This window comes from Mesoplodon mirus (assembly GCF_964341445.2).
Source record: "Mesoplodon mirus genome assembly, chromosome: 18".
NCBI classification, from domain to species: domain Eukaryota; kingdom Metazoa; phylum Chordata; class Mammalia; order Artiodactyla; family Ziphiidae; genus Mesoplodon; species Mesoplodon mirus.
The window spans coordinates 40228654-40241681 of record NC_138994.1 but is presented as its reverse complement, the minus strand read 5'-3'; the positions used below and the strand labels follow the sequence as shown (position 1 = coordinate 40241681).

The 13028-nt window shown below is 44.3% G+C and overlaps 1 protein-coding gene across 1 annotated transcript; it reads left to right on the top strand.

Annotated features, from left to right (window-relative positions):
• Window positions 1–34: 34 nt before the first annotated feature.
• Window positions 35–12968, top strand: ZSWIM7 (zinc finger SWIM-type containing 7). Its single transcript, XM_082605293.1, has 5 exons — window positions 35–138; window positions 2253–2274; window positions 5308–5410; window positions 10286–10390; window positions 11746–12968. The coding sequence occupies exons 1-5, from the start codon at window positions 48–50 to the stop codon at window positions 11863–11865; spliced, it is 441 nt and encodes a 146-aa protein (XP_082461419.1). The 5' UTR covers window positions 35–47; the 3' UTR covers window positions 11866–12968.
• The last annotated feature ends 60 nt before the right edge of the window (window positions 12969–13028 follow it).

The window sequence follows — 13028 nt, the reverse complement described above, 5'->3', positions numbered from 1 at the left end:
CTCGACGTCACCGCGTCCGCCACGCCGCGACTAGCGCGGGATCGGTCATGGCTGTGGCGGCGCGGGCCCTCACGCTGCCGGCAGTGGTGGAGGAGCTGCTGAGCGAGATGGCGGCGGCGGCGCGGGACGGTTCGCCGAGTACGGGCTGGAGGCTTATGCGGCGGCGCCGGCGGGGGCGGAAACCCGGGGTACCGGGGCGGGGCGGCTGGCCCCTACGAGGAAGGTTTCTACTGACCTCGTCAGTAGCCCTTCCGTCTCAAAATCTATGTTCGCTCTAAACGAATCCTCTCCTACATCCTGTCCAACGAGCGAATATTTCAGGGCCGCAAACCCGGCTGCAGACGCAGCGACTTGGGGTGGGCGGGGGCGGTTCTGGACGCTGTGGCTGTACCTGTTTTCCTTTGACCAGCAGAGGATGCTCTGTGACCAGGCTCCCGCATCCCTGGGCGTTCGCAGCACACCCCGGTATTGAGAGGGTCCTGATCGAAGCGCATCTTTATGAGAACTGCTCAACCAGCGTCCGAATGGTCATTGAATAAATAGATTAGACCTCAGAACTGCCCCTGCTGGTTCACTTGGATGGCTTTTGTTTGAAAAAGACCGCACTTTGAAAAGGATTTATCTTGAGTTACTGTTTTTAAAGAATTGAGAAAAGGAAGCCAACTTTTCTCATTTCAGTTAAAACTAAAGCAGTATATGTGCTTAAAAGATTAGGCCAGCCAGGTATTCAAACATGTTCTGATCCCAGAAGGGGTGGGGGGAAAGCCAGTCTGTTGTCAGCTCAAACAGTGGTTGCCCGAGATGGGCTCTGTGTCTGAATGGATTAATCCATACACTGAGAGTCTTGAAGGGGGCCTGCGGGTGCCCCTGATGCTCAAGACTCAGAGCGACCACTACCACTGACTCACGTTTATTTTCAGCAGAACCGTTTTCTGCTATTTAAAAATCTTTGTTCTAGATAGTCGTACACTCTTCCTGACCCCCACCCTTCAACGATAATTTCTTTAGGTCAATACTGAGTTTACACTTGTGTGACGATGTAAAATTGAGTCACAGCTGAGCCATGCAGGAAGCTAGGATTACGTTTCCTTTCCTGTAACTTTCTGCTTTCTCTCAAAACTGTCATACTTGTGTTTACTTTTTTATATATCCCTAATTCAACCTCAAACTCTTTTACCAGTGTTCTAAATCTCTACTCAAGATGTTCAGGTGAATGAGATGTTTTATCAATTTCATGTTCCTGCAGGAGTCTCTTCTAGAGCCTTCAGGTGTGCTCTCCTATGGGCTGGCTGTCTCCTGAGATCTCCCTTCACCATTATTGTCTGGGGAATTCCCTTTACCTAAGTTGAGCCTTATATTTAGTTCACCCTACAATTTTCTTTTTCTCAGTTTACTACCTTATTTTATAGAGCACATACTCTAGTACCTTCCTGAAGACGAGCACGAGATGTACTTTTTAAGGCTTTACATGCCTGAAAAAGTTCTTTTCCTATCCTCACACTTAATTGATAGTTTGGCTAGGTATTGAATTATATGTTGGAAATACCATTTCTTCAGACATCTGAAAGCATTATTCTGCTACCTTCTAGCTTCTTAAACTTTCTTTCAAAGAGTCTTATTTTAGCCCCCCTGCTTCCTTCCCACTCCAGAGCCATCTGGTGCCACCAGTTTCTGAGGGTTTTTTTTAGCAGGAGGGGGTACTAGATTCTGAAGGGTAAGTCAGGCTCTGATTTACACTCGGCTCTCCCATTGCTCTCTTAGGATTCAGTATTCTCAGGTCTTGTTAATTATTTTCCAGCTGTGTTACCCTGTCCTCATCCTGGGGAATTTATGCTTTTTAAAAAAATCCTTTTATTATTGTTTAGCAGAATATTGGGAAGTAGTAAAATTTGATGCCCACGTTCAATCCACCATCTTACACAAAAGTCTTTTTGGCTATAGTCTATTCTCTTTTTTCGATAAAATTATTTATCTTGGCTGCGTTGGGTCTTTGTTGCGGCGCGCAGGTTTCACTCGTTGTGGCTCGCGGGCTTTAGAGCACAGGCTGAGTAGTTGTGGCGCATGGGCTTAGTTGCTCTGCGGCATGTGGGATCTTCCCGGACCAGGGCTTGAACCCGTGTCCCCTGCATTGGCAGGAGGATTCCTAACCACTGTGCCACCAGGGAAGTCCCTGTTTATGGTCTTTTTAAGATGTTTTTGTCTATGGTCACTGGTTTAACACAATTAACTTTCTTTCCATTCCTGTTTTACAGTTCCTGATGAGCATCTATTATCGTAAGTATATATCCTGTTGTATTTGGGTTTTTTTGTTTTAATCATTAATGTGTTTTTAAAGGCCAAATTCTTTCAGCATCAACTCTTGATTTTTAAAAAATATTCTTACTAAACTAGGAACAATATTTTCTTTACATGATTAAAAATCTGTCTCAAGTGAATAACCAACACTGTATTTGACAGTACAAGGCATTCCCTTATTGTCCTAATTGCCACTTTAACATTGCTCTAAAAGTTGTAGCTGTTACACGAACACATGAAATAATGAGAAGTACACTTGATCCTTGAACAACACAAGTTTGAACTATGTGTGTCCACTTGTGATTTTTTCAGTAAATACATACTGTAGTGCTATACCATGTGAGGCTGGTTAAATCATAGATATGGAGAGCAGCTTAAAGTTATACGCAGATTTTCAGCTGCTCAGAGGGTCAGTGCCCCTAATCCCCGTACTGTTCAAGAGTCAGCCGTACGCCTATTTGCAAAGAGAGACAATTGTCATTATTTGTAGGGGACATAACTACTTTTTAAACACCAAGAGAATAAGGTATTTTTTTTAAATACAGAAACTAATAATTATTTTCCTTCATACACAAAGTTCAAACATTAATTACATTCTCAATAGCAAGAAAAAAGTGAAAGCTACTTAGGAATAACTAAACATTTAACTGCACATAAACATTTATATTTATACATATAAATATATATTTATACATATATAAATATACATTTATATTTAAAAACTTATACCAGAGGTTATCTTAGCGGGGAGGAAGGAGGTGCAGTTTAGAAAAGGGCTTTAACTTTTTCTCTATTTCTTAAATTTTTTACAAAGATTTTACATTATTAAAAAAATTACTACATTTAAAACAAAGAAAATAGGCAAATAATAAAAGAATTCAAGTTACCAAAAGCTAAATTTTACTAGTGATCATAAAAATACAAATTAAAATAATTAGATAACTTCCCATCTATAAAACCTGGGTATCACAGAAAAGATGTTGGTAAGAATCTTCCAGATGTTGGCAAGAACATGGAGAAAAGGATAACTGATATCCTGATGGTAGGAGTGTAACTTGGAAGGTAAACTGGCAACTGGGAACAGGAGCTTTAAAATATACATATTCTTTGACCCAGAAGTTCCACTTATAAGACTGTATCTCAGGGAATTAATCATGGATGTTTAAAGACTTTACAGTGAGCACATTCATCCACTATTGTTTATGGTAGCAAAAAAAAAAACACCTTGAAACAATCTAATTATTCAAATTAAATTTAATAAACTCTAATTATCCAAAAAATAGAGTTTGGGGAAAATAAAAGTAATTGATCTTTACAATGGAATCTTTATAACCATTTTAAGTGGTGAAAAGTGCATTGAGATATTCACAATATGTTATAAAGTAGACAAGGCAGGTTAAAAAAATTCTTATTAGATCCATTTTTAAAGTTAATTGGAATTATCTCTGATTGATAAAGTTATTACCAGATTTTGTCTTTAGTTTTCTTTGCCCATAGACAATCATCCTATGTTTAATTTTAAACGCTTTTCCCATTCTAACAGTTTGTTATAGTAACAGACTTTGTTAGAAAATGAAGAAGTTGAAGGTTTTAATTTTAAAGCCTTCGTGCTGTCTTCTTATTTTGTGTCAAATCATATGGGTTCTTTAAAACATTAACTTTTTAGTTTTAGTTCAGCCCAGCCATTTTATCTTCCGGTTTATAAAAATAACCCATACTTGTAAAAAATAAATAAATAAATAAATAAATAAATAAAGTCCTTGGAAAATAAAACATCAAAAGCATCAATAATCATACCAGCCAGTGATAATCACTGTTACAATTTGGTTTATTGCCTTTTTTTTTTTTTCAATGTAATGTTTTATTTTGAGGTAATTGTAGATTTTCTTTTTTTTTTAAATTAGTTTCTGCTTTATAACAAAGTGAATCAGTCATACATATGTAGATTTTCTTAAGAAAAAAATTTTTAACGTGATGGAGAGTTTCTAGATATAAAATACAGCGCCCGACCTTTCTCACCTTACGTATTGTAAGAATTTTCCCACATATCACATTTTTTCTGGTACATCATTTAACAGTTGGATAGCCTTTATTACTGATCCATAAAGAACAAATTTAACACCCACCAGATGGTCAAATATGAAAAGGCCTGATGATACAGGTGTTGGTGAGGATGAGAAGGAAACAGAACTCTCATATGGCGCTGGGGGGAGCACTGTTTCCGCGGTGGGAAGCTGTTGGCAGCGCCCATTAAAACTGAAAACTGCACATATCCTAAGACCCAGCAGTTCCGCTTTCACTTACATAACCAGGAAGGACTCTCATATATGTGCACCAAGGGGCATATACGGGGATAACTGAGTATTATTTATAATAGTGTCAAATGGAAACATTCAGAATGTCCATCAATAGAGTACTTTAAAAAAAATAGAGTTTTTAAAACATAAAATGTATTATGTACATAGAATATTATTCAAAAGTTTAAAAAATATATATATATACACACAAATATATACATGCATTATTCTCAAAAGTACACTGAGTGGGAAAAAAAAGTTGCCAAAAAAGGCTACCATATACCTTTTATGTTTTAAAACTTATAAAACGATACCATATGTATATATGTATGTGTGTATATATATGTATGCACACACACATATGTACTGTGTATTATAAAATATAAAAACATTAATAGGAAGGAAACCATCAAATGCATGTGGTTGCCTTGGGGATGAAGGAAGTTGGGACGAATTGGAAGGACTGTGAAGTATAAAGAGGACTTCTTTATCCAAACACCACGTTAACATTTATTCTGGGGGGTTGGTTACATGGGGTCATGTTAACATTTATTCTGGGGGATTGATTACATGGGGTTTTGCTGTATTATCACCTTTTTTTCCCCCAAATTAAAATGAACTGAATTTTCAAAAACTGCCGATGGTGATCCTTTGGGTCAAGTCGCAGAGGTGGCTTGAGTCCAGCCATCTGATCTGAAGCTTCTCTGCTCCCCAGGCTGAAGTTTGTCTTTGGCTCATCAGCCGTCCAGGCCTTGGACCTCGTTGATCGCCAGTCCGTCACCTTAATCTCATCACCCAGTGGGAGGCGTGTTTACCAGGTAGGGACCTAGAGGTGGGGATTATCTCCACAGGATTCCCGTAGGACAAAATGTTTTCATGAATCTCTGTGAAAGCTGGTGAGCAGCTCTGAGTATTTCCTGGGCTTTTGAAAAGCATTGGACCCAACTTAGTAAAATTAGAGTATGAGTAGTTATAATATAAACATGACCTGTTAGCTCTACCTGGTAGTGATGTGTAGAACCAGCAATGATGCAGAGAGGCTCTTTTCTCAGGTCTAACGGAGCACAGTCAACTTCTGCCTTCCTGTCGTTTGATACTAGAGGTACTTTCCCACCCCACCCCCAAAAAGCACTGACACCGTCACCTTGTTACATTATCTCTTGCTTACAAGCAAAAACCAAAATGTATTTTGAGGTCCTTCCACATGTCCAGATTCATCTCATAGAAATGATCTGTCAAAATTGTTGTCATGAAGTGTTCGTGAAGGCTAAACTGCTGAATTCAGGCAGTTTACTTGGACCTTAGTTTTGCCCACTGGAGCTGAAGGTAGGTAGATTTGTAAAGTAACAGATCAGACTCTTATCAGACTCCGAATTACTTTCATGTATTGATAATTCTCACCAAAAGCCCGGAAAGATATGCATTGTGCCGAAAACTGAGGTGCAGAAAATTAAGTCACCTCCGGCAGCGGGGATGTGTAACGGCCATCCTGCACCGCCTGTCTGTACATCAGCAGTGGGCCACACTCCCCACCCCCAGTTTAGCTACATTAGACAGTGGTACCTGCTGCTGGGATCGAGCGAAGGGAATCTTGTGAATGAAATTAAACAGCAGCAGCGGTCTCCAAAATTTTGTGTCTGGCTTGGAAGGGGTGAAACAGAAGCTGTCAGCTCTTGTATTTAATCCAGGCCTTGCTGAAGACCAGGAAGGAATGGATTTTTCAGTGTTTGGATTCTGGTTTATTTATGATGACCTTCTCAGAGTTGAGGCCATGTTGACTCATTTTTAGTGAGTGAGTGACTGGGCAAAGCCTCTTGGGTACATGGGTGGCTTTGCCTAGTTAACTTACTTGCTGTTCCACACTGTAGGATGGTGCAGCCAACCTGGCACGTCCTCCTGCATTTCTGCATGAAGTAAGCCGGGGTGATCAGTGCTGAAGGCTGCAGTTAAAACTTTGGGTTGTATTTACTTAAAAGAGGCTGCTGATTAGAATTTTCTCGTGGTGAACTTCATAGATTAATAATTGGCACTCTTAAGTGATATTGTTTGTACCTGAGGAAGTGTTTCCATCTTCTTTCTAGAGTATTTATTTTTGGTTTTTATGTAGCTAAATTACCCTCAACGGGGAGGGCCTCTGAGTTTTCCCATGTCTTTTAGTTTCAGATTTTTTGTCCTAGTTCCAACATCAGCAGAACCCCTGACCTGCACAAGCAGAGTCCTAACTGTCCTCTAGTTCTGGGATCTCATTGTTAGTTAAAATCTCAAAGACTCTGAAATATTTCAGTTATTGTTGACTTTTTTGTTCCTCCCAGGATCACTGTGACTTAATTTTCATCATTCACATTCTGTATTATATCATGTTGCTTTATTCGTCATAAAAACGCTAACTTCTGGGCTTCCTTGGTGGCGCAGTGGTTGAGAGTCTGCCTGCCGATACAGGGGACACAGGTTCGTGCCCCGGTCTGGGAAGATCCCACGTGCCGCGGAGCGGCTGGGCCCGTGAGCCATGGCCGCTGAGCCTGCGTGTCCAGAGCCTGTGCTCCGCAACGGGAGAGGCCACAACAGTGACAGGCTCGCGTACCGCAAAAAAAAAAAAATGCTAACTTAGAATTGTGGCTCTCAGCTTGGACTTTGAATTAAATGAGGCTGTAGAAATCTTACAGACACCCTCAAATTAACCTCAACGGTTTTATTGTATATAGTAACACAGAAAGAGGTTGGCTTAATTCAGAGGTCCTGTGAGATGATAAAAGTTGAGTCAGACACTGCCTCTTGGCCCTGCTAGTTATCGTTCCATAGGGCAACCTTCTCATACTCTCACTCCCTCCAGGTGTAGTGGAAATTATCCTAAAGTCACATTTAAGTTGTTACCTGAGTTGCTTTCTGATAAACTTTGGTCCACCCAGGAACGGGGGTGCGTCAGTCAGGAGGTGCTAAGTTAGGCTGTGGTAACAATGACCCCCAAATTTCAAAACAAAGTTTATATCTCACTCACTATACATCTCCATTAAGAGTCAATTGCATCTCTGCTCCAAAACATCTTCACTCAGGGTCCCAGTCGATGGAGCAGCCCCTGTCTGGAACATTGCAGATCTCACAGCAGAAAGAAAAGAGGACATGGTATGCCCCCATTTTTAACGTTTCTGCTTGGCTACTCACATTTTACTGGCTAAGGCAGGGCACACAGTCAGCCTGTATCTAATAGGGCAGGAACGTATAATCCTCTTCCCGAGAGAGGCACCGAACTCGGGGAACAGTAAATAATACAGTTCACCACTGTGATGGATGCTAAGAGGCTTGGCGCAGCCATAAAGTAAAACTGTCCCTGTGAGTGGATGACCATCCAGGTGGGTCAGTCACCTTAGAACCTCACTGAAACCGTAGCAGACTTCCTCCAGGCAAGGTGCACACAAGTCCAGCCTGGGTTTGAGTATCCTCTTTCCTGCATTTCTTTTTTTAAAAGCTCTCTCCTTCTGGGGATAAACATTCCAGGCTCTGAGTGGCTGGACTGGGAGCAGTTCCCGTAAGAGGAGGTGGTTTTTCCATTGAAGCGCGAAGGAAGTGAGTTAGACGGTCCCTGAGGTCAATTTCTAGTTCTAAACGTATCTCAGATCTCTGCCTGATTATTGGGTTTGTTAGTTGTCCACTGCTCGATAAAGAAGAAGCAAATTCAGAATTGACTGTTCGTTTACAGTATTCACTGCCTCGGGCGGCTGAACGTTTTCAGTCCTAGCCAGCCTTTGAAAGGATCAGCAAGGGAGCCTCTTGTAGAAACTCACCCCATCCCACCCGGCACTCGGCTTCATCCAGAGAGTATTCTGATGGGCTGGGGACCCACCATAAGAAGGAACTTATCAGTGTAGAATTCCAGAGGCTTATGCCTAGTTAAATGTAAATCCAGAGAGAAGAAATCTGAAGTTTTTTATTCATTGGTGACAGTTTGGAGACCCAAGAATTGTTGGTGTCACTGCTGGACGTTGACGGGTTTTCTTGCAGGACTGAGTGGGGAACAATCTGCTTTAATGCTCTCCCTTCAGCCTATGTTTTCCAGACACTGGGGAGATTCCTGCACTCATCCTCAGCGTCCACCACTGAAAACACGTCAGCGCCTCAGGACTGGAAATATGTAACGTGATTTTCTTCACACCTGATTTGTAACTGGGGCTGAAATTTTTAATGGGAAGAGTAGGCATCTTCTTACCCAGTCATGGGCCATTTCTGGTAATCTTGCACCCCCCAAGGAATTCTCCTGACTTGGTCAAGAAACCGTAGCGACATGGCCGCGTCACGTGAATGCCAGGACATTTGACAAACAGGCACAGCTCGTGCCTGAACACTGCTGTTGCTCGGTTGAAGCCTTACCTGCTGCTTTATTCTCTGTGAGGAGAAAGAAAAGCTCTGGCATTTGTTGCTTTTTAAGTCCTGGCCTTTTCATGTAGATTGCCACCTCAGAGCCTGCAAAACGTGGGAGCCCTGTGGCAACCCCTAAGTGGCGGTTCATGTGAGCTAGCCCTTGGGGTGGCGCCGTGTGCCCGGGACACTCCTTTTGCCAACAGTTTGCAGAATGCTTTTTTAAAAATTTATTTTATTTATCTTTGGCTGTGTTGGGTCTTTGTTGCTGCGCACGGGCTTTCTCTAGTTGCGGTGAGCAGGGGCTACTCTTCGTTGCGGTGCGTGGGCTTCTCATTGCGGTGCCTTCTCTTGTTGCGGAGCACGGGCTCTAGGCACGTGGGCTTCAGTAGTTGTGGCTCGCGGGCTCTAGAGCGCAGGCTCAGTAGTTGTGGTGCATGGGCTTAGTTGCTCCGCGGCATGTGGGATCTTCCCAGACCAGGGCTCGAACCTGTGTCCCGGGCATTGGCAGGCGGATTCTTAACCACTGCCACCAGGGAAGCCCTGCGGACTTAACTGTAGGAATGAAGCCCTCAGCTGTGTCTTTGGCCGCTTTGTGGTGGAGACATAAACAGGCGATTTCTCTGTTTGTCCAGTCACACTCCAGATGCAGCGTCATTTCCCTGGACGGCTCCTCCTCACCAACTGACAGCAGGCCGTCTGCTCTTGGACGAGCGTGTTCCCAGCCCTCGTATCTGTGCGCTCCTTCCATCCTGCTGGGGAACAGGCAGATCTGGGCTTGCCGCGCTCGGAGACAGCTGCCCGAGCAGCCGAGTCATCCCGTGACAAGATTCTCTGCTTTCTACATTCCTCCTGTTCTCAGATGCTTTTCAGAAGCCCTTTCCCGTTTTCTTCTGAAGACCTATCTTTCTGCCTCACCGCTAAGCCTTCACCTGTTTTCAGACTCCCTTCACACGTGTGGTGGAAGCTTTAGACGTTTACACACATGCTGTGCAACACCAGAGGTTGAGAAACACCACGATGACGTGCAGATGAGGGGGCTTTCTCCTCTGCCTCTTTACAGTGAACCCAGGAGCGGGCCCTCTGAATCACCAGCCAGAGGGATGGTTTAACCCACCCGAAACGCTTCCGTTTTGTCCTGTGGAGTCCTCAAGGGCAGAGCCCTAAGGCAGCGGGAAGGTCCCGCAGGCAGGGAAGTCGAGTTTCCACTTCTGCGGAAGTGTTCCTACGGTTCTTTCCAGCGCAGAGCAGCTCTGAGTCATCAGGCAGATAAATTCGGGGGAAGGGAGTGGTTTTCCAGCACACCTTTCCAAGTCTGATCCCATCTGTCCTTTCCTTTCTAGGTACTTGGAAGTTCCGGTAGAACATACGTGTGTTTAGCCTCTTGTCATTACTGCTCGTGTCCGGCATTTGCCTTCTCAGTGCTGCGGAAGAGTGACAGCCTCCTGGTGAGGATGGGAAGGGCCCCCCAACTGCAGCTGAGCTAGGAGAGAGACTGTGGGCCCTCGCTGCATCGTTTAAGAGCTGCACAAAATGGGGATTTTACTACATGTGGAAACAGACAGTAGTTTTTTCTCCTTGACTTCAGTTAGTCCTCTCTTTTGGGTTTACCCTCCCAAAATGCAGTGTCATTTTTAGAACTACACCAATTTCCCATTTTAATTTAAAAGGTCACAGATGAAGCTGTGGGGAGGGCAACAGGTAATCCCCAAAGTTGGCAACTGGGGAACCAGTTGGCCCAATAAAAATATGAACTAAATCGGATGCTGGCAACTTTGCATATCCCCAACTCCACGTCCAGCCTTGAGGTGTTTCTTCCCGCTCCCCATGAGACAGCCTGGCACTTAGCCATGCTCGACTTTCACGGGGGCAGGAGAGTACATCGGTGCCTCTGCTGATTTCACAGAGTCCAGGGCATCAAGCAGGAACAAGACATACTCACAAAACTCCTGATTCCACAGGAGAAAGCACTACCCAGCCGAGAGCAGGTAGCTATTTTTTAAGTCTTGCCAAGGAAGAAAATTATAGCACCCACTGAATTCTTCCCCTTTCTTTTACACTGTTAATTACACACCTCGGGAACTGGGTGGCAGGTTGAATGTCCCATTGTACAAGAAGCCACATTCACAGCTGATTTCACCTGTAAAATGACAGGGTTCAAGCAGGCCCTCCAGTAACCTAAGCTGTGTGTGCTATGATACAAGGTCCAGCACAGGTCCTCTCCCCAGAGGTGTTACAGGCCGAGATATGTGAGGGTCCTGCCACCCCTGCCCCTGCCCCCGACACCGCGCCCCGGAAGTCTAATAGCGGTGAAGGGACTACACTGCAGACTCTGAGCATGTGTGTAAGATGGGGATAAGACCTGTCCCCCTGGGGGGCTTAAATGAGATAATCTTATTATCTCATTATTAAATAATTCTCTCTTATTAAGTGAGATAAACTTTAAGAAGCACTTAGCACAGGACCTCAAGGAACGTTAGCCATCGCTATTAACAGCTTTCTGAAGGCGAGGAAGAAAGAAATATAATTTAGGACTAAAATAAAGAGCCTGTCTCGGTTTTCCCTTGGTTTTACCTGTACCAGCTGGATCTAAACTGTTGCCCCAAACAACAGGCAAAGGAAAACCTCCTTTGTCCCCACTGCCTCCTAGAAGGTGTCATCTTTGTCTGCAGTTTCAGGCAGTGAGTTAGAGGCGCACAGTCTATGTGCCCCACTCCTTTCCTGCTACATGTGATGGTGGTGAGAGGTCTGGGTTAGCCCGGCCCCTCCAGCTTCTAACTGGTTTGTGTGTTTTGTATTCCAGTGCAAGCACCTCTTGGCAGTTTATCTTAGTCAGGTTATGAGGACCTGTCAGCAGCTGAGTGTCTCTGACAAGCAACTGACTGATGTACTATTGATGGAAAAGACACAAGAAGCATCATAAATGGCGCAGATGGAGCATCACTGTCTTTCAACATAGGAGTCCTGTCCAGAGACACATGTAACTTGTCACGCGTGATTCACGCAGCGGAGACGTGAACCAGACTTCTTGTCGCTGTCCTCTCCCCGCTGGGCTGCAGGAGACATTGTGGGTTGGGCCCAGGATGTGTGTATGGTTTGAAGCCCTCGTGCAAAGTCTGAACCAGCCTCCAAGCCCCTTGGGTAGAAAATTTCCAGATGGAATCAAGCATTTTAGACTCCAAAGCCTAACATCATGTCACGATCATAATTAGTCAGATTCTTAAGTGACTAGAGTACTAGTCATTTTTAAGAGGTTGAAACGGTAGGTGAAACAGCAAGCTGAAGTTTAGATAAATAAGCATCAGTCCTTTTTCTTGGGTCCAGAAAATTTTTCTGCAGTAAGAGATTAGAGCGGAGATGTGGCTAAATGGCAGCAAAGATAAAAAGACATCAGGGTTCTGGTTTCAGTGAGCTGCAGAATCTGTGGTGTTGAGGCCAAAACAGCTGATTAAATAGGCTGTATTGTGAGAAAGGTAGTACCTAGGACAAGGAAGTGCCGGTTTGCTCTGCCTGCACTTCTGAGCTTTGTAACAAGCCAGATGAAGGAAGCTGAAGACGCTGCTGGGGATTTCCAGTCTGAGGAAGAAAAGGCTGAGAGATCCCAAGAGGATGCTGGGAGGGAGATCAGCGGGACTCGTCTGGACCCTAAGAGAGAGCAAAGGAGCGATGACGGATGGAAAGGAACACGAGACGGATTTCGGCACAGGATGGAACTTTTCATGGGGAAGGCTGTCCACAGCTGGAACGGGGTCCTAGAAGGACAGGCTTTCCTTATCTCTCTAGGGGTTCGTGAGCCGGCAGCATGCTCGCAGGGTTACTGCGGAAGGAATTGAGTCGGCGACCAGACAGGTGAAATAGATGGTTTTGCAGCCTCGGACACCCTCCAGCCCTGTGCCCCGAAATATGAGGCGCTAATGAATGACTGTGGGAAAGGCCGCAGGTGGCACAGGGCTCTGGGGTGGCAGAGCCTTCTCTCAGGTCGAGGTGTGGCGAATAAAGCCTATCAAGACTGTGCTACTTGGCAAACTTGGGCTCGGGTGTAAACTTATTTTAGAATAAAGAACAGAAGGTAGGTGAGCTCTGCAC

Coding starts and splice junctions, on each gene's coding strand:
- ZSWIM7 (XM_082605293.1), top strand. CDS start 48: ATGGCTGTGGCGGCGCGGGCCCTCACGCTGCCGGCAGTGGTGGAGGAG. Junction 139..2,252: donor GGCGCGGGACGGTTCGCCGA/GTACGGGCTGGA, acceptor CCTGTTTTACAG/TTCCTGATGAGCATCTATTA. Junction 2,275..5,307: donor CCTGATGAGCATCTATTATC/GTAAGTATATAT, acceptor TCTGCTCCCCAG/GCTGAAGTTTGTCTTTGGCT.